This window comes from Bison bison, unplaced genomic scaffold, assembly GCF_000754665.1.
Source record: "Bison bison bison isolate TAMUID 2011002044 unplaced genomic scaffold, Bison_UMD1.0 scf7180017864236, whole genome shotgun sequence".
Lineage (NCBI taxonomy): Eukaryota > Metazoa > Chordata > Mammalia > Artiodactyla > Bovidae > Bison > Bison bison.
In genome coordinates, this window is record NW_011494808.1 from 9,925,693 (window position 1) to 9,945,047 (window position 19,355).

The window sequence follows — 19,355 nt, forward strand, 5'->3', positions numbered from 1 at the left end:
AGAAAAGATGTACAAAAAAGAGTAACTTCAAGCAGGGGATTTGAAATCCTGACTCAAGTTAATGGAACCATGCATAAATATGGAAACATGCATAGTTGTAAAATAATAATAGAATATTTAACTTAATAAAATTTGAAAATGTTTGTAGACGAGTATGAAAAGAAAGAAAGTAGTAAAGTAAGTGTGATCTTTACTAGTGTCTATAAATGGATTAGTATGTTATTTAGAGCTGTGATATCAATTGGCATAAAATAATAATAATGAACATTTCATTTCAAGCATTTATTAATATCTCTGGGCTGAAGCTCTTTGGACTCCTGGGTTTGTTACCATGTGCATATTATTTGATAACATAAATGAAAATAGAAAAGAAATTATAGCACAGTTTTCTGAGAGTCCCTCTGGAAGAAGACTGGAAGTGCATGGGAATTACAAAATGTACTAGTTAGTGTTCCAGCTAACAAAATAACTTTTTAAATCAGAGGTTCTCAACATGCTTGCTCCTGGGAATCCAGCTGAGATTTGCAAGCCCCTTCAAGCTGTGTGAAGAGAGTGTAAGTTTATATTTTACTTTGGATAGTTTATGTAGAAAGCTGCCAGTCATCCAATGGCATTGTATTTGGGGTTTTTCAAAAGTATATACAAGTGTTTCTATATGGTAGACACCATTAAGTGTTTAAAATACAACCAGATGCAACTATACCTTTAGTGTTAAAGGGGTCCTTAGGTACTGGGGTACTTGGGTGCCTTTACCTGGGTTCAGATGGATTTGATCCGAAGGATTTCTGGGCAGACAAGATAGCTCAACTTCATCATTCCATGACCTGAACAATTGAGAACCTCTTTGCCAGCCACTTAACTATCACTATACCTGATTCAAGCTTTTAACTACAGTTCAACTTGGCAGTGGTTCCTTTAAGTCCTTAACAAAGGCCAGAAGTGGAAAACAGGCAGGGTCCTGAAAGATGTAAAGAGAAGTGAAACAATACTTTAACAACACCCTGGAGATTAAAAATAGTCTACCGTGTCATTTGCTAAAAAGCAAGTCAATTGTTGGAAAGACTTTAAAATATCCCTTGTTTATTGTAGGGTGTTCTGGCTTAGTTTTCCTCATCAGTTCTTCTTTTTAAAAAAATTTTTAACGTGTGTGTATTTCTGCTGTCTTTTGCCAATTCCCTAGAACCCTAAATACAGACCCAGTTTTCAAGTTGATTTTGGAAGTTTGTTGAGCTCTGACACATGTTTGAGAGTAAGTTTGATATGTAGGAGGAGCATCAATTTTTAATAAACCTGAGTTTAAATCTTGGAGCTGCAAATCATTTATCCTAGCTATTCCATGGATTTTACTTATGTAAAACAAGGATAATAGCACACCCCTTTTAGAATTCTTTGGCTAAACATTATTTATTTCTGGGAAAGAAGACTGGTCTCCAGGAAACAACTGGTGAAATATCTTAATCATAGGAGGTTGCTTCTCTAATTTTATCTATTTGTCTTTGGTGTGCTGGGTCTCCATTGCTGCACCTGGGCTTTGCTCGAGTTGCCATCAGGGGCTCTTCCCTAGTTGTGATCAGGGCTCCTCCCCGTTTGTGATCAGGGCTCTTCCCTAGTTGTGATCAGGGCTCCTCCCCGGTTGTGTTCAGGGCTCCTCCCTATATGTGATCAGGGCTCTTCCCCGGTTGTGTTCAGGGCTCCTCCCTATATGTGATCAGGGCTCTTCCCCGGTTGTGTTCGGGGATCCTCCCTATATGTGATCAGGGCTCTTCCCTAGTTGTGATCAGGGCTCCTCCCCGGTTGTGATCAGGGCTCCTCCCCGGTTGTGTTCAAGGCTCCTCCCCGGTTGTGTTCAGGGCTCCTCCCCAGTTGTGAGCAGGGCTCCTCCCCGGTTGTGTTCAGAGCTCCTCCCCGGTTGTGAGCAGGGCTCCTCCCCGGTTGTGAGCAGGGCTCCTCCCCAGTTGTGATCAGGGCTCTTTCCCGGTTGTGATCAGGGGCTCCTCCCTGGTTGTGATCAGGGCTCATCCCCATTTGTGATCAGGGCTCCTCCACAGTTGTGATCAGGGCTCCTCCCCATTTGTGATCAGGGGCTCCTCCCTGGTTGTGAGCAGGGCTCCTCCCTATATGTGATCAGGGCTCCTCCCTAGTGGAGATTCCTGGGCTGCTCGTTGCGATGCCTTCCCTTGTTGCACAGTGTGGCTCTAGGGTGTGGGCTCTGTAGTTGTGGCACAGGGGTTAGTTGCCCTGTGGCATGTGGGATCTTCTGGATCAGGGATAGCAGGCTTCTGCATTGACAGGCTAATTTTTTCCCCCCACTGAGCCACCAGGGAAGCTGGGAAGTTGGTTCTGTTACCAAGGTTCTGACCAATATTTCTTAGACATCCCCCATGGAGCCTCTTAAGCCTTCAACTAATTTGCCTTGTGTTGGGATCTCAATCTATACTTTTAACAAGCTCCCCAGATGATTCCTGATGTATTGCCAGAGTTGAGAATGGTTGCCTTAAATATGTGGCATGCATTTTAAGAGCTATTATTGTTTTTCATTTTTTCAACATGCAAGTTTATTTTGAATATCTGCATCAAGACCCTCAAACTCAGTCAACTTCAGATGACAGTGCAAATTTTCTAGACAATCGAACTGTGTGGCTTCAACCAAGAATCATGTCTTCGGCTGCCTTTTTCTCCTTAAAATGCTTGGCAGCAGCTGAGGTGGCTGCTTTTACTTATCTAATTACTTCTTTCAACAATAAACATTTTCTGAGCATTTTCTGTTTTCAGGTACTTGTTTTTCAAAGATGAGCAAAACTGACTACATCTTTTGCAGTCTTGGGAAGGGAGGACTGTAAACAGAATATCTGGGAGATGAATACTGTACGACAGGACGTGGGAATGTGTAGCGTGTTGTGAGAATGGGGAGGAGGGCTATTTGGCTCCGTCGGCTATGAGACCAGAGGGGCTTCTCTTGGAAAGAGAGCATTTTGGAGGAACAGGCAGGAATTACACATGTACTATGTAAGCAATAAAGATTGGAGGAAAGAAAGAACCCTACAAAAGATAGGAAGGCAATAAATCACACCAGATTATGCAAGAACTTGCCAGTAAATCTGTATTACTGGAGCAGAATATCACAGGCCAGAAGGAATGGGAGTGAATCCAAAGACACGACCCGGGTTAGATTGTGGAGGCAGTGCTTGCCAACACAAAATGCCTCTGATGGCATGGATTCCACATTGCTGGTTAATAAAAATAAGCATATGGGGCACCTATAGGGGATGGGGGAAATGTGTGTGTAAATTACTGAATGAATATTTCAGTGCAAGGAGTAGAATAAGTCAAGGAAGTATCAAGTCTAGCCCAAACACAGAATAGAAGAAATTGAGTCCTGCCAAATTCAAAAGAGTGAGAGATTTTATGTAGGGACTGTACCAACTGGTACATGAATTGGTACATAAATAATATGTATGCATGTGTATACACACACAAACATATGCACAGACATTTGCAATTTTGAGCACAACATAAAGAGAAGTAAGGATATTCTCATGTGCTTAATTCCATATATACCCTGTTATCTTGGGATTTTCATGCTAGAAGAGATCATATAAATTACTTATGGAGATGGAATTTATTTAAAAAGAACCACCCCACACACTATTATGCATTCTTAAAGTGATTAAAGATTGATTTACAAAAGGAAACAACAAGCACAGAAGCAAGAAGAAAAGGGACATTGTAAAACATGTACCCCCGAATTTATGTCTTTTCTACTTTAACCAAACATTTAAAATCAGGATAGTTGCTCACATAGCTCATATCAATGTTTCATTGTTTAATTTTTCTATAGCCTTTACAACTTTCATTTTGTGACATTTTCAAATTACCTCATCATTTGTAGTATAGATAGTATATAGTATGAGTGAGTGCAAGTCGCTCAGTTGTGTCCAACTCTTTGCAACCCCATGGACTGTATAGTTCATGGAATTCTCCAGGCCAGAATACTGGAGTGGGTAACCTTTCCCTTCTCCAAGGGATCTTCCCAACCCAGGGATCAAACCCATGTTGTATAGTGAAAGTCGCTCAGTCTTGTCCAACTCTTTGCAACTCCACTCCATGGACTATACACAGTCCATGGAATTCTCCAGGCCAGAATACTGGAGTGGGTAACCTTTCCCTTCTCCAGGGGATCTTTCCAACCCAGGAATTGAACCCAGGTCTCCTGCATTGCAGGCAGATTCTTTACCAACTGAGCCACCAGGGAAGCCCAAGAATACTGGAGTGGGTAGCCTATCCCTTCTCCAGTGGATCTTCCCGACCCAGGAATCAAACCAGGGTCTCCTGTGTTCCAGACCAATTCTTTACCAGTTGAGCTATGGGGGAAGCCCTAAATCATCTGTAGGCTCCCCTAGTAAAGACATGCTTCTTTCAATTCTGTCAGCCTCCTCTCTACCTATATTTCAGTTTCTGAAATGTATTTCCTCTTTCTAGGTTCTTGGGGATCACAAGACTCTTTGAGGCTAAAATTGATCATAAACAGTAGAAGGCAGACAAGAAATGGTCTCAGTGATCCACTGATTGTTCCAACTTTCCCTTTTAGACACTAGCCAAGAAAATAGATTTTGATTTGTTCTTTAATCAAGAAATAGTAGAATTATTGCCTGAGTAAAATTTCACAGTGGTTTGTAGATTTTTTAAATTGTGTTTTCCACCAAGCCCATTTTTAAGCTGGGTTTCTTTATTTTCGGCGGCACTGTTTCTTCGCTGCTTTGAGCACGCGCTCTCTCGGCGCAGTGGCTGGGGGCGAGTCTCCAGTCTGCGGTGCGCACGCGTCTCTGTGTGGAGGCTTGTCTGCGCAGAGCCCGGGCTCTGGGCCGCATGGGCTTCGGTAACTGCCACCGTGGCTCAGTCGCCGCGGTGCTTAGGCTCTGGAGCGCAGGCTCAGTAGCTGTGATGCCTGGGCTCAGTTGCTTAGTGGCAAGTGAAATCTGTCCGGAGCAGGGATGCAACCCACATTCCCTGCGTTGGCAGATGGATTCCTACCCACCGTGTCACCAAGGATGTCCAGTTTGTGGATTTTTATGTCGCCTATTCAGTGTGTGTTGAATTTTGTACCCCTCAAAAGTTTGTTATAATCCTAACTCCCAGTACATTGGATTGTGACCTTATTTGGAAATAGTCACTTTACAGAGATAATCAATTTAAAATGAGTTTGCAAGAGTGGTCCCTAATCGCCTGTGACTGCTGCTCTGATAATAAGGAGAAATTTGGACACAGAGACACACCCAGGAAGAATGGGATGTGAAGATGGAGAATTAGAGTGATGCGACTATAGGCTAAGGGTTGCCAAGGATTGCTGGCAAGATACCAGAAGCTAGGGAGAGGCAGGAGGAATTCTCCTTACAGACTTCAGAGGAGTTAAGTGTGGTTTGCCAGCATCTTGACTTTGAGCTTCTAACCTCCAAGACCATGAGGTAATGAATTTCTGTTGATGTAAGCTGGTGGTCCTTTTTTATAGCAACACTAGGAAATTAATGTATGGTTAAAATATTTGAAAGGAAGGATTAAAAGGTCAGTTGATAACATACTTTGATGTAATTGTTTCCATCCATCCATCCATCCTCTCATCCACCCATCTGTCCATCCACACAGCTATCTTTCCATCCATACCTACATCTGTCCATCCATCCATCCATCCATCTAATAGCATTATGATTTTGAAAAAGAAAGGAATTTAACAAAAGTAGCAAGGACATAATTTCAGATTAAGGGGGAAAAACCCTTTCATTCAACCATCCATGATTTGTATACAAAAATGTCTTGTCCTCTCCTGTCTTTTCACTTCAGATTCCGACACCCGACCCACATTTCAGTGACCTGCAGAGAAGCCAGATGTGATTGTGAACTTCTGGTGTAGCTGATCGTTTAATGAATTTCTGAAATTTATCAACCCAATCCACAACACTATGCTCTCTGGGGTTTTCTTTGTAAATGGAGTCCCAGCTCTGGAGTTGTTAGATTTTATTACTTAGACCTTATTCAGAGACAGGCCTATTGAACCTTGGATAGCATGACTTCCGGCTCAGGCAGTCCCATAGGCATGCATTGTCTTCCAAAGAGGTTTTACCATTTAAGTTCATCAGAAACAGGATTCCGATTAAAGCATTTGAGTCAGATTCTGTCCCTGTATTGCTGATAACAGAGTGTCCGAAGTGTCCAAATTAAGGACTGGAGTCTTCCCCACAGGGTGATATTAGTATGATCAGTCAGCAGTCTTCCCTTTTAAAGAAGCTTAATATTCTTTTGGCCTGAAAAAAAAATCCCATTGCAGAAAAAGGATGACCATCCCCATAGAAGGAAATCACTTTCTTTTCTTCCTCTAATTTTTTTTCTTCTCTCCTGGTGTACTTTTTCTCATTGATACAGGAGATATGTCAATAAAATTTAAATATATATTAATCTTCACTGGGTTCCAGGAAAACAAATGAGAACCACAGGAGAGGAGAACATGGGTGGCATGTAGCGCCTGCCCTACTCCCTGAAAATACCACATACAGATGGTTTTTAAAGATGAACAGGATTAAACTTCCACGACGAGACATGTGTCAGTAATACATCCACAAACTCAATTAAAAATCAAGGAACTGTACTCAATATCTTATAATAATCTATAAAGCAAACGAATCTGTAAAATTATATATGTTACATATAGTGAGGAACTGATCTGCAAAACAGAAATAGACCCACAGACAAGGTGAACAAACCTGCCGATACCCAAGGGGAAGGAGGCTGGAGGGATACACCCATGAATTGGGGATGAACAGAGATGCACACTGGTAGACCTAGGAGAGATGAACAGCAGAGACCTACTCTAGGGCACAGGGAATTAGGCTCAATATTTTACAATAACCTATAATGAAAAAGAATCTTAATAAGAATGTGTGTGTGTGTGTGTGTGTGAGAGAGACTCGCTTTGCTGTATACCTGAAACTAATAGTGTCATGAATCAAATACGCCAATAATTTTTTAATTAAAAAAAGAAAAAAAAATCTCAGCGTGCAGTTACCTGTGGGATTCCACAGCAGTGCCACCATACAGTGGTCGAATGCAACTCGCCAGAGCACATAAATGAGTCCAAGAAAAATAATATCTTACGACCCCTTCAAGCTCATCATGGTTTACTCTGAACTCTGTTTCACGTTATTAGTCTGCTCGGAGAACATTAGGGAAAATAGCCATGGCAGAAAGCTACTGAAAGGTCTCTTCCATTTGGACATGTCCCGAGTACTTGGAGAGCATCCAAATGGCTTGGCACATTTAAGTTCAAGCACTGGTTTTCCGAGCAAAATTAGCTTCTCCTGAACTGAGCAGAACAGTATGTCTGTTTGCCTTTGCCTGGAAAGACCCCTGGTGGGGAAATGGTCTGATGTTGACCTGAAAGTGGAAAGAGAACCAGTGAACCATGGCTTCAGTGCTTACATGGACCTGTGTCTAGAAATGCATTCATAAGTGAACGCACGCAAGTCCCGTGTGGCAGCTGCCAGCTGCGGACTCTGCTCTGAGCATCTCTACCCCTGTTGTGTCCTGGGGTCGTTAATCCACATGCTTTCACTTCTCATAAACTCTACTCACCCCTCATGCGTAAGGTTCCCTTGTGAACCCAGGTTTTCTCACTGCTGCAGTTAACACCATTCTGAGACTGATGTTAAGTTTTGATATCAGGCTTCAACAATATTCAGTTTGTGTTTTAGCAACTCAACAGCCATGTGGTGGGCCCTGGCCCGAGTGGGAGCCACTCCGTTAATTCCTGGGTGCAAAGAGGACAGGGTCGTGGCCACCTTGACTTCCCCCCTTTTGGGTGAGACACGAGACAAGAGAGGTCTTCAGATGGGGCGGTGGACTGGGATGAAGGATGAGCTGGGGACCTGGCCTCTCTGAAGGAGGTCAGCTGAGAAGAGATGGGTTCTGTCTGGAGTCCCGAGAAGTAGGTAGGCATTAGTCAGAGGAAGATGAAGCAGAAGGTGTGGGGAAAAGGTTTTCAAGGTAGAGGAAGAGGAATGTGCAGAAGACTTGAGGGTAAAAGAAAGCTGGGTGCATTGAAAAATTGGTTGTGCCTTTGTGTCTTGAATATGTTGTATTTCCTACTTAAACGTATCAGTTTAGCAGACTTGAGCTTGGCCTGATTAGTGAGCTTGATGGAAAACGCGTACCTCTAGTTGAATGAATCCATCTGTGAAGTGAGCTCACACATGTCCTTTGCTGTTGGGGAAAAGCAGAGAAAGCAGGAGACTTCATGGGAAGCCTCCCTCCAGCCCTGCTCAGAGCTGTGTCTTGGCCTTGGGTGATTGGTATTCGTGTCAAATTCCCTCCCTCCCTAAACCTCAGAGAAAGGGGGAATGCTCAAGTCCTCGATGTTCTTGATGGGAATGGTGATACCATGGGAGCAGGCACATGTTTGGAAAAGGCAACTAATGATACATTTAATATGCATGCACTCTTTGGGTATGGAAATTGTCTGTTTTTAAAAGAGGGCAAAAGTTGCAAGTTTTCCCAACTGGAAAAATTTGTTGAAGAAACGCAATTATTATGATTTTTAATAATGTGTAAGTCATATAATGGAGAAGGAAATGGCAACCCACTCCAGCATTCTTGCCTGGAGAATCTCATGGACAGAGGAGCCTGGTGGGCTGCAGTCCACGGGGTCACAAAGAGTCAAACACCACTAAGCAACGAACACACACACACGTGAGTCATATAAACACAGTTTTACTGGTTCATAGTTGATGGAATAAACTACGTGTCACTTAATATTCAGTCCAGTTCAGTCGCTCAGTTGTGTCCAACTCTCTGTGACCCCATGGACTGCAGCACGCCAGGCCTCCCTGTCCATTACTGACTCCCGGAGCTCACTCAAACTCATGTCCATCGAGTCGGTGATGCCACTTTATGTTACAGGGTCACACATTCCAGGACACCATTATCACAAAGCTTTATTGTGGTGCTGGACGGAGGGGCCAGAGTGGGAAGTTGTGCTGCTTGTTACTTCCGTGGTAGTAGGCAAGGGCAGTGTGAGCTCCTCGGGAGGTTTCTAGGCTAGAAGCAATGCTTACGAGCACAGATACACCGTGAGTGCCAGGAAGTGTGACCTTAGCCTGACTGTCACAGGTCACTGTCACCTAGAAATACCAGCTGGAAGAGACAACCTTTATATTTCTAGACTTCTAAACACCCTGGCATTTAAATTCTTATTCTTTGATATGAAAACCGCAAGCCACAATACCTACAGGAACAGAGAAAGAGGACGTCTCCTGGAGCAGGAAAGGTACAGGCAAGGTTCAGCCCCATCCATCCTCCCTGAAAACACAGCAGCGACCTAGGGAAGGGGGTTGGGAAGGAACCTCAGCGACTCACCTGAGGCTGGCCCTGGCCGCTCATCTACAAACCAATTTAGCAGAAAACCCCGAAGGGAGGTGAGGGAGAAGCAAGGCCTGGGAAGAAACGCAAAGATCCTTAAACCTGAAATGAAGGAAAACATATTCATTTGGCTTTAAATAGGCCTTAGGCTGAGTCCGAAATTGAATTTTACTCTAGAGTTAGGGTGAGCATATCAATAGCTAGTGTGTCATTCTTCACTTTTGTGTGTTGGTTTGGGGAGTGTTGGATAATGTCTTTGGAAAATGTTAGCTTTCAAAATATCCCACTTTAGGTATTATATAACTGTATCTTAAAATACCATGAGCTTTTACCATTGCTTTTTAGTTTTTAACTCAGGGCTGCATGGGTTCAATGAAATGTCCGACTGAGATTTCTGGGTATTACATTTTTAGTTTAATGACTTTATTTTTGCACAAAAGCTTGTATTTTATTCATATTCATATGATGATTTTATTTTACAGGATCACACTTTTTAAAAACTGTATGTATTGAACAAAGATGCTAAATTTAAAAACAAACGACAAAAGCTTTGGTTATATTATTTTAGAAATTAGTTATTTAAAGCAGATATTTTGTATGGTGGGGCATCTCAGAGAATTTAATGTTAGATGTGCACTGTGAATGCCCAGGCTGTGGTACCAGGTTTCCTACAACTTATTTAACCCAAGAACTCCTTTTTTCTTTCCTGCACACACTGGCGTTTCTTGAGACTGATTTTGCAGACAGATTCTAGTGATGACACACATACACACAATAAAGTACGATTATTTTGACAGCTCGGACCTCTTGGTTCGCAGGGAGGAAACTGACATGCGTGCCTTTCCTTTTGGGCAGAGCGTGTGATTCCAGCGCATCCGCATTTGCGCCCCAGCATGCGTGCAGCCCTCAGTCTGCCTGACTCTGCGGTCCCTCGGACTGTAGCCTGCCAGACCCCGCTGTCCATGGGATTCTCGATGCTAAATGATGCCGTGTTTGGGCAAAATGAACAAAGGGGCCGTGTGTGTCCCCTGAGCGACAGTAGCTGCTACTTTTAGTCATTTACCACGTGTTGTGCTCAGTCGCTCAGTCGTGTCCGATTCTTGGTGACCCCATGGACGGCAGCCTGCCAGGCTCCTCTGTCCATGGGGCTCTCCAGGCAAGAAGACTGGAGCGGGTGGCCCTTTACTTCTCCAATATGGACCATGTGGTATCACTTAATTGCCTGTTTAACAGCAGAAATTACTTAGATGTAGCCCTTGTTACGGAGAAGGCAATGGCACCCCACTCCAGTACTCCTGCCTGGAAAATCCCATGGACGGAGGAGCCTGGTGGGCTGCAGTCCATGGGGACACGACTGAGCAACTTCACTTTCACTTTTCACTTTCATGCATTGGAGAAGGAAATGGCAACCCACTCCAGTGTTCTTGCCTGGAGAATCTCAGGGACGGGGGAGCCTGGTGGGCTTCCGTCTATGGGGTCACACAGAGTTGGACACGACTGAAGTGACTTAGCAGCAGCAGCAGCAGCCCTTGTTAATTCCTTGTTGTAAACGGTTTCCATGTATTTGTATCTGTATCTATTAAAGAGGTGACTGTGACTTACGGCCATTACTGAAGGCATTAAACTTTTGTTGTCTTGCTGTACTAGGTTCCTGAAATAATAATAGAGAATTACACGTGGTGGCATAACTATGGTTGTTGATTTCATCATTAAAGGATAATTCAGTTTAAAAAAAATGTATACTGGAAAATATTTTAAAGTTTGGTTTTATAGCTATAGTGATCAGAACAACATTCAGTTAAAAAAAAAAAAGAATTAAATCTAGAGAATACGCCACATTTGCCTAAAGTGTCTGCTTCTAAAATACCTCCTATACAGATATGGATTGAATGCAGTCAGTGAACGTGACCAATATTACTGAAAGACAAAAATAAATAGCTACTCTCGAAATATGATAAACTCAAACCTATGTATTTTCAGAGAGCATCTTTAATATAAATATGTCGTTCATTTTTATTTCACAGTGTCATTATAAAGGGGCTTCAGTATTCCTGAATAGAATACAGGTGTAATTCACCTGATCTCTAAGAGAAATGGATCCTGTTTGGGCAGATGGAACAGATGCAGTAGGAATGCTGAGACAGCTGCCTCTAAATTAGTACCCCCTTAGTTGTTGGCCAGAAAGGAAGCTCCCCCAGTGCCCTCTGTGCTGTCACAGAAGCATTGTGATGGCATTTGTGCCGTGTCAGAGGGACCTGGGAGGCAGGAGGTGGGCTCTGCAGCATCCTGCACTCACTCAGCCCTGCGGCTGCTGGCTCTCGGGTTCTGCTCATGGTCCATTTTGGTTCTGAGGAAATAGGGGTGAGGCGGGGCTGAGGAAAGTTTGATTTAACTGGGGTGGGAGACAGGGCAGTGTATGTATCGAAGAATCCTGTGCCATGCCTTATGACCTTCTCACGAGTACTCTAGGTTGAAACTAAGAAAAGTAAACTGTAATTTTATGTTAATGTTTAATGTTTGGATTCAGATGCAAAACTGAATTTAGAAATGAACTTAGATCATGTATTAAGATTTGAAAAACAGAATTTACTGGAAACAATTCAAAGTTCATCAGCTAACACATGGATAATCACATTAGGGTGAAAGTGAAAATGTAAGTTGCTCAGTCATGTCCAGCTCTTTGTGACCCCATCGACTGTAGCCCGCCAGGCTCTTCTGTCCATGGGATTCTCCAGGCAAGAATACTGGAGTGAGTTGCCATTTCCTTCTCCAGGGAAATCTGCCAGACCCTGGGGATTGAACCCAGGTCTCCTGCGTGGCAGGCAGATTCTTTCGAGTCTGAGCCACCAGGGAAGCTCACACGGGCTCACCCATACAAAGGGCTACTACTCGGCAGTAAAAAGGAATGTTACCAATGCGTGCAACGGCACGGGTGAATCTGAAAAACATCATGCTGGATGAAAGATGCCAGGCACGGAAGACCGGGTAGTGTATGAGTCCATTTGTATGAACTTTGAGGAAAGGGAAAAATATAGTTACAGAAGGCAGAGCGGTGATTTCACCGGGTGGGGTGGGAGGGAGGAATTGACCTCAGGAGGGAACTTTATGGGTAATGGAAGTGTTCTATGAGGTAATTATTAAGACTGTATCTATTTGTCAAATCTCACCAAACTGTAAATTTAACACTGGTGAGCTTTATTGTGTTTAAATTAAAACTGGTTGAAAAGAAAGTACAGTATAATTCACTAGTTGGGGAGGGGATCCTAGACTCTGTTAATTTCTGGAAGTGACCAGAAAAATTGTGGGGCAGCTGAGCTTCATCCAAAATCTGGGATGAACATCAGGAAAAATGTAGAGTGGTGATGGAAGCTACGAATGAGAACCCATGAGCTCTTCTTGGTCACAGCTGTTTAATATAAAAACCATCCAGCCTAGCACTTGGCACCGGGAGGCACTTAATGAATGCTGAGCACTGTCCTCTTCTTGTCGATGCCATTATTTTATTATTATTGAGAATAGTGCATTATGAGTGTCTAGACAACATTATAGAAGTTGTGAACAGAGAAAACCTTTATCCTACCCACTGGTGGAAAGAGTCTATGAGTTAACTGGTTCTGATGATTTGAAATCATCAGGAGGTAGAATTTATCAGTGACTGGTTTAGGCTAATTAGTGAACTATAATGTATCACAGACGGAGAAGGCAATGGCACCCCACTCCAGTACTCCTGCCTGGAAAATCCCATGGATGGAGGAGCCTGGTGGGCTGCAGTCCACGGGGTCGCTAAGAGTCGGGACTGAGCGACTTCACTTTCACTTTTCACTTTCATGCATTGGAGAAGGAAATGGCAACCCACTCCAGTGTTCTTGCCTGCAGAATCCCAGGGATGGGGGATCCTGTTGGGCTGCCGTCTATGGGGTCGCACAGAGTCGGACACGACTGAAGCAACTTAGCAGCAGCAGCAGCAAAGTATCACAGAAGCACTTAGAGCATCATTTCACAGACATATTCTTAGCTTTTGTGTGTGTCAAATCTTGTCTGAACTGACTCAGTCCATGGGGAAGACTCTCAGAAGAACTTTGTATTGGATGAGAGTTAAGAGTTCCAAAGTCTGTAAGTATTGAACAGAATCAATGGCTGGTGTAGGACATTGAAATCATTTTGAAATGTTTTTTGGACACGTGAGAGATAGAAAGCGCCAACAAAGACCGTAGGAATGTGAGGCTCCTGTTATCCCTAATCATCACATACGTGTACACAAAAGAGAAAACAGAACAGCCAAGATTTATTGACTTTTAATGTGCTTGGCACTGTACTGCGCTAAGTGATTTCAAGAATTATTATGACTAAACTTCATCACAAGCTTAAGAGATAATGCATAAGAGCACAGAGGCTGTGCGTGTATTAAGAAGACAATCAAAGTTTGATTCTGACTAACATTTGGGAACCGTGGGTGAGGACATCCCATGTCCTGTCCTGGGAGTGGGATGCAGAGAGAACTGACATCTGGCCCAAACTCTGACCTCCCAGTAGTGAGCCCATGGGAGAGCAGCATGTGTTAGGGGATCAGTCAGTGATCGTTGAAAGAACCCACAGTTCCACATGACTGAATTCTTAGGAAGCGGAATTTGTGTGTGAGCAACCCTTGCTTTTTCAAAGTTTGTTTTCCAGCACTTCAATTTGACCAAAGACCTATATTAGTACCTGCTTCCACTAAACAAGCAAATCCAAAGAGGATTTGCGGGAAAAAAAAAAAAAAGGACAAATGGTGGAAAAGGCGTCCAGCCTTTGTTTTTGCAACAGCCCTTATAGAGGCGGCAGGAACCGTGATCCACAAGGTCGGTGTTGCCAGCTCTTTCCCCAGGGAAGCACGCTCGCATCTCAGCAGCCAGCCCCAAGGCTTTGTGCTGTGTCTCAGCCTCTGTGCTTTCTCTCCATTTGCTTTCTGCAGCCTTTCGCAAGATGGGTCCTAAGGTAGTGGCTTCTCCTTTCAGATAGCAGGGGAAACCCATGATAGATTCTTAAGGCAGAAAAGATACCAAACATAGCAGAAGGCTAATTATCCATAAAGAGGCTCAAGTTATTTTCATGGCCGCTCGTCTATTTTGAAGTCCATTTGAGGCAATGGTACAGACTCACTGCTGTGTAAGATTTCACTCAGTCACGATAACTTGAGTTTTGATAAATCTTTAATTATATAGGAGGGTTATCAAACTGGGACAATTGTGGATCCTAAATGAGGGAAGCGGTTAGCATGCAGACTCTAATGGTACATTTATCATTTCTTTATCACACTGTGCTTCCGGCTCGTTGTTGTCTATTTTCTAAGAAAGTAGAAATGCCGTTTCTTAGAATAAAAATGTTCTTTCTAGTGCAAGCAGTAGATTGAAGCTGTCCAGATGGGTTCTTTAAGGAAAAAGGCAGCATTCCAATGGAGCTGACGAGCTTTATTTCTATTTGTTGTGTTTTTTTTTGTCATTACAGATGGACCCGATTCAGAAAGCTGTAATAAATCATACTTTCGGGGTTCCTCTTCCTCATCGAAGAAAGCAGATCATTTCGTGCAACATTTGCCAGTTGAGATTTAATTCTGATGTAAGTTTACCATTTAGTATTCACTGAAAAAATGCAGTTTGCTGTTCTAATCTTGAAGAAGAGATTTCTGAAGCATTTTTCTCCAATGACTGAGCATGTCAAAATTCAAAGATAGCATTTTAACTCCTTATGTGCTTTAATTTCAGAGTTTACTATATTATGAAGCAAACTGCACTTGTGGTTTAATGGTATTCTTTAGTCTCCCAGGAATGCTAAATTTAGATCACACACTTGCTTTTGGGGAACAGTCTGAATTTAGGACTAATGAGATTTTCAATAAATAACATCTCTGAAATAAGGTAGGTCCCAGGCGATATCTCAAGGCCATGGTTTTGGCTTTGTGAATTCTCTTCTCCTGCTTTGATGGCCCTTAATTCCAGATCAGCTCTGGTGCCTTTATCTGTTTTTGTGTTACAGATCTGAAGTCCCCGACCCAGAAAGACTAGCATTTTAACAGGACATTCTAAAGACCTCAAAGGAGCCCCTAATGAGTAGAAGTCAAGGAGGGAACATGGCAGGAGGGAGACAGTGTAGATATGACCCTTTGCATGTTATTCACAGAGAGGGAGTCACATCTTTTATACCTTTTCTAAGAATCAAGGTTGATGCTGGATTCAACACAGAAGCTAATTTGGCTTGCAGCCCATATGGAAAATACGGCCACTCCCCTCAACCTGCCCTGGTGTGGAGTTGGTCCTGAGATAACAGAAAAGAAAAGGAATGCTGGTTTGGAAGGAACAAAAATTGAGCATTTGTGGGTGCACTTGGCAAATGGAGGACCCCAGCCTATCAATGTGACCCCTCCAGGGTGCCCTGAGCACTGATGTGCTCTATGGAGATGACCAAACAAATCTGGGTTGTAGAGAATGTTAGGCCTTCCAGCATTTAATCGCCCTAGGCAAGTAGGCCCCTTAGGCAATGATGAAGGTAGCATATGAGATAATCAGGCGGAGGAAACAGATGTGTCACAAACAGAGTGGCTTTTTCCTTCTGTGAGAACATTCCATTTTGTATAAAGTTTGCTACTGTCTTATGATCTCATCCTTAAACTGGTACAATTACCAGGTAATTTTATAACATTCCCTCTGCTGACTTAAAAAAGTGGAGAGGAGGCTGCCTGCATAGCACTCTAATGGGCTACTGTTAATATTAAGAGAATACAGTAAGCATGCAGCATTTTATTTGAAAGGATGTCTTTTGTTTCTTTTTGTTTGTTTCATTGTTTTTTAATAATTAGCACCTTGATTTGAATTTTAAGAAAATTACTATAGTTTGACTTATGGATATTTCAAGTGATTAGTATTATGTAATATTCTCTTCCAGCTGGTATAAAAAAAGTTTCCCTGACATACAAACAAGAGTTCTGAACTTAGTAGTGCAATCTTGATCATTTTAAAATACTTAGTTAACAGTTGTATATTTCCATACTTGTTAAGTGTATCCTTCTTTATTCTGAAATTTGACTTTGGAACTGATTGGATGGATGATGTTGAGCAAGTCTTTCAGGAGCCACATTTCCATTCTTTACAGCTAATGGGGCTCCTTCAAATACCAACCTTTCTGCCAACAGTTTCACTGTTAATGTTTTTGTCCATGTTAAGGAAACTTACTGTAAACTGAAGTCTTAGAAAAAGACTTGAAGGTTATTGAACCCAATCTCCCACTAAATGAAGGGAAACCATTGGCTAGATCAAGACTAAGTCTTTGGGTTGACTATCTTCAGTAATGGGTGACTCACCACTTCATGACAGCTGATCCTTTTCTCTTCTTTTTATATCTTTTTAAGTGTTTCTACTCGGAGAAGGCAATGGCACCCCACTCCAGTACTCTTGCCTGGAAAATCCCATGGGCGGATGAGCCTGGTGGGCTGCAGTCCATGGGGTTGCTGAGGGTTGGACACGACTGAGCAACTTCACTTTCACTTTTCACTTTCATGCACTGGAGAAGGAAATGGCAACCCACTCCAGTGTTCTGCCTGGAGAATCCCAGGGACGGGGGAGCCTGGTGGGCTGCCGTCTATGGGGTCGCACAGAGTCGGACACGACTGAAGCGACTTAGCAGCAGCAGCAGCAGCAAGTGTTTCTACTAATCTTCCAGATGGCTATCGAAATCAGATTTTAAAAAACTAGAAATGCTTTTAGATATGCTTTAGGAAACACTATATTATGATTATTAACATAAGGAACCTAATAAAAATAAAGATTTGCATACTTCTTATCTAAAACGTAAACTTATTTTATTTCCATCGTACGAGACGATTAAAAAAACTGTATTTGTGTTCCTTTGCTAATGAATTTTCAAGGTGATGTAGGGACCAGGATGTATATTTTAGGGAAATCGGTTCTCACTCTCACAGCTGTGCTTTCAGATCCCTTGAAGGGAAAAGTCGCGCGGTGTTTGGAGGCGTGGCAGGCACCGCTGTCAGAACTGAGCGGTGCAGGCGTGACTACTCGGCAGAGGGCGCTGTGTTCACCTTTTCTTGATGCTGTAGCCCGTGCCACGCGTTTAGTGTCTTAAGGTGACTCCGCTCTGTGACGGCGTAGTTGTGGAGCTGAGTCAGAATGGGTCTCACGGTGCTGCAAGCAGGGTGTCAGCAGGGTGATGGCCCTTCAGGGGTTCTGGGGAGATTTCAGTTCCTTGTCTTTCTTTTCTGGAAGCTGCCCTCTTTCCTTGGCGTGATCCCCCCTCCCGGCCTCAAGACTACAAGGCCGAATGAGTTCATCTCATATGGACTCACCCTCACTCTTCTGCCTCACTCTTCCACATTTAAGGACCTTTGTGATCACAGTGGACCCACCTGGATAATCCAGGATAACTTTTCTAGTTTAAATTTAGCGGTTTAGCAACCTACTTTCATCTGGTGACCTAACCCCTTTGTCATATAATGTAACATATCCATCATGTCCAGGGGTTAGGACTTAAATATTGTTATCATACCTTCAATAGATACTCGTGTGGATGTTTGATTTAGCTTTGAACTGAATAGCATGACCACCTGAATTTGTCAAATATTTACCCAGGCCAGTTCTTTGATCTGTACAAACTGGATACATACATTCATTGCCCTTACATTTTTCCTTGTTGAACCTTGAATATAAATTTACTATGCTATGCAAATTTTTTTAATTGTAGTTTTTTTTAAAGTAGGAAGTTCCAATATTATTGAGTTTATAAATGACATAGCATCGTATTAACTATGATTTACAAGCAAAATATAATTATTGCAAAATTGAAATATAGGAGTGGAAACTCCTTTAGAGACCTTAAAAATGTCTCTATGGCATTATGATGTCGATAAAGGGGAACTAACGTGCTGAAAATATAAGATTTGTTTATTCATTGACTGGTCATATCTATAAATACCAATTTCATGAAATATTTAATACTGAATGCCAAGATAAATTGGATTTATGATCCATTCATTCATATATAAATGTTTCTAAATAAAGAGAAAATACATATATATGTGCATATAGATCATTTTATTCTTCAAAAGCTTTAAATCCCAATAAAACTGCCTGTTTGCTCTTTCCATGTATATCGAGCATTTATCATCCTGTTTCCATTCTTAAACCTAGAAGCTGGGAAAGTGACGCTGTAATTCACTTGTATGCTTGGTTGAATCCTCTGTCGCATAGGAAAGTATTTTTGCCTTATGAACCTTTTTACATTTCAAAGCTTCTTCCTCTTCCAATGAAAATAATAGCTTGTAGTTCTTTTCATCGCTACATCATGAAAATTCAATTTCCTTTCCCTCTAAGCTTTTATTTATTGTTTAACCCTTTGTGTCATAAAGCCTGTGGTTTGGTGTTTGCTATACATGTTTCCTTGCAGTACATTTTCCATGTTTTGCCCTATGGATATTTTCCTGAGGAGCACCTTGTATCGGAGAAGGCGATGGCACCCACTCCAGTACTCTTGCCTGGAAAATCCCATGGACGGAGGAGCCTGGTAGGCTGCAGTCCATGGGGTCGCTAAGAGTCGGACACGACTGAGCGACTTCACTTTCACTTTTCACTTTCATCCATTGGAGAAGGAAATGGCAACCCACTCCAGTGTTCTTGCCTGGAGAATCCCAGGGACGGGAGAGCCTGGTGGGCTGCCGTCTATGGGGTTGCAGAGTCGGACACGACTGAAGTGACTTAGCAGAAGCAGCAGCACATTATATTGTATGCATTTTAAATCAGATTACCTTCTCCTGGTGCAGGCATTCACTTTGGGGAAAAGATGAAACTCTTTGACATTTATGTGGGACACACATGGAGTTATGCAAAAAGGCTTCCAATTAAAGAATGAAAGGTTGTAATTTGTCCAATTATTTTATCAGTATTGTAAAATAAGCATAAATTACTGTTGGC

General features: G+C 42.5%; 1 protein-coding gene across 1 annotated transcript in view; it reads left to right on the forward strand.

Annotated features, from left to right (window-relative positions):
- The window catches only part of ZNF385D (zinc finger protein 385D), a 275,444-nt gene that overhangs the window by 112,729 nt on the left and 143,360 nt on the right, over positions 1-19,355 (forward strand). The window contains exon 3 of the mRNA XM_010846455.1: positions 14,887-14,997. Within this exon, the coding sequence (XP_010844757.1) occupies positions 14,887-14,997 (111 nt within the window). The remainder of the gene's footprint in view (positions 1-14,886; positions 14,998-19,355) is intronic.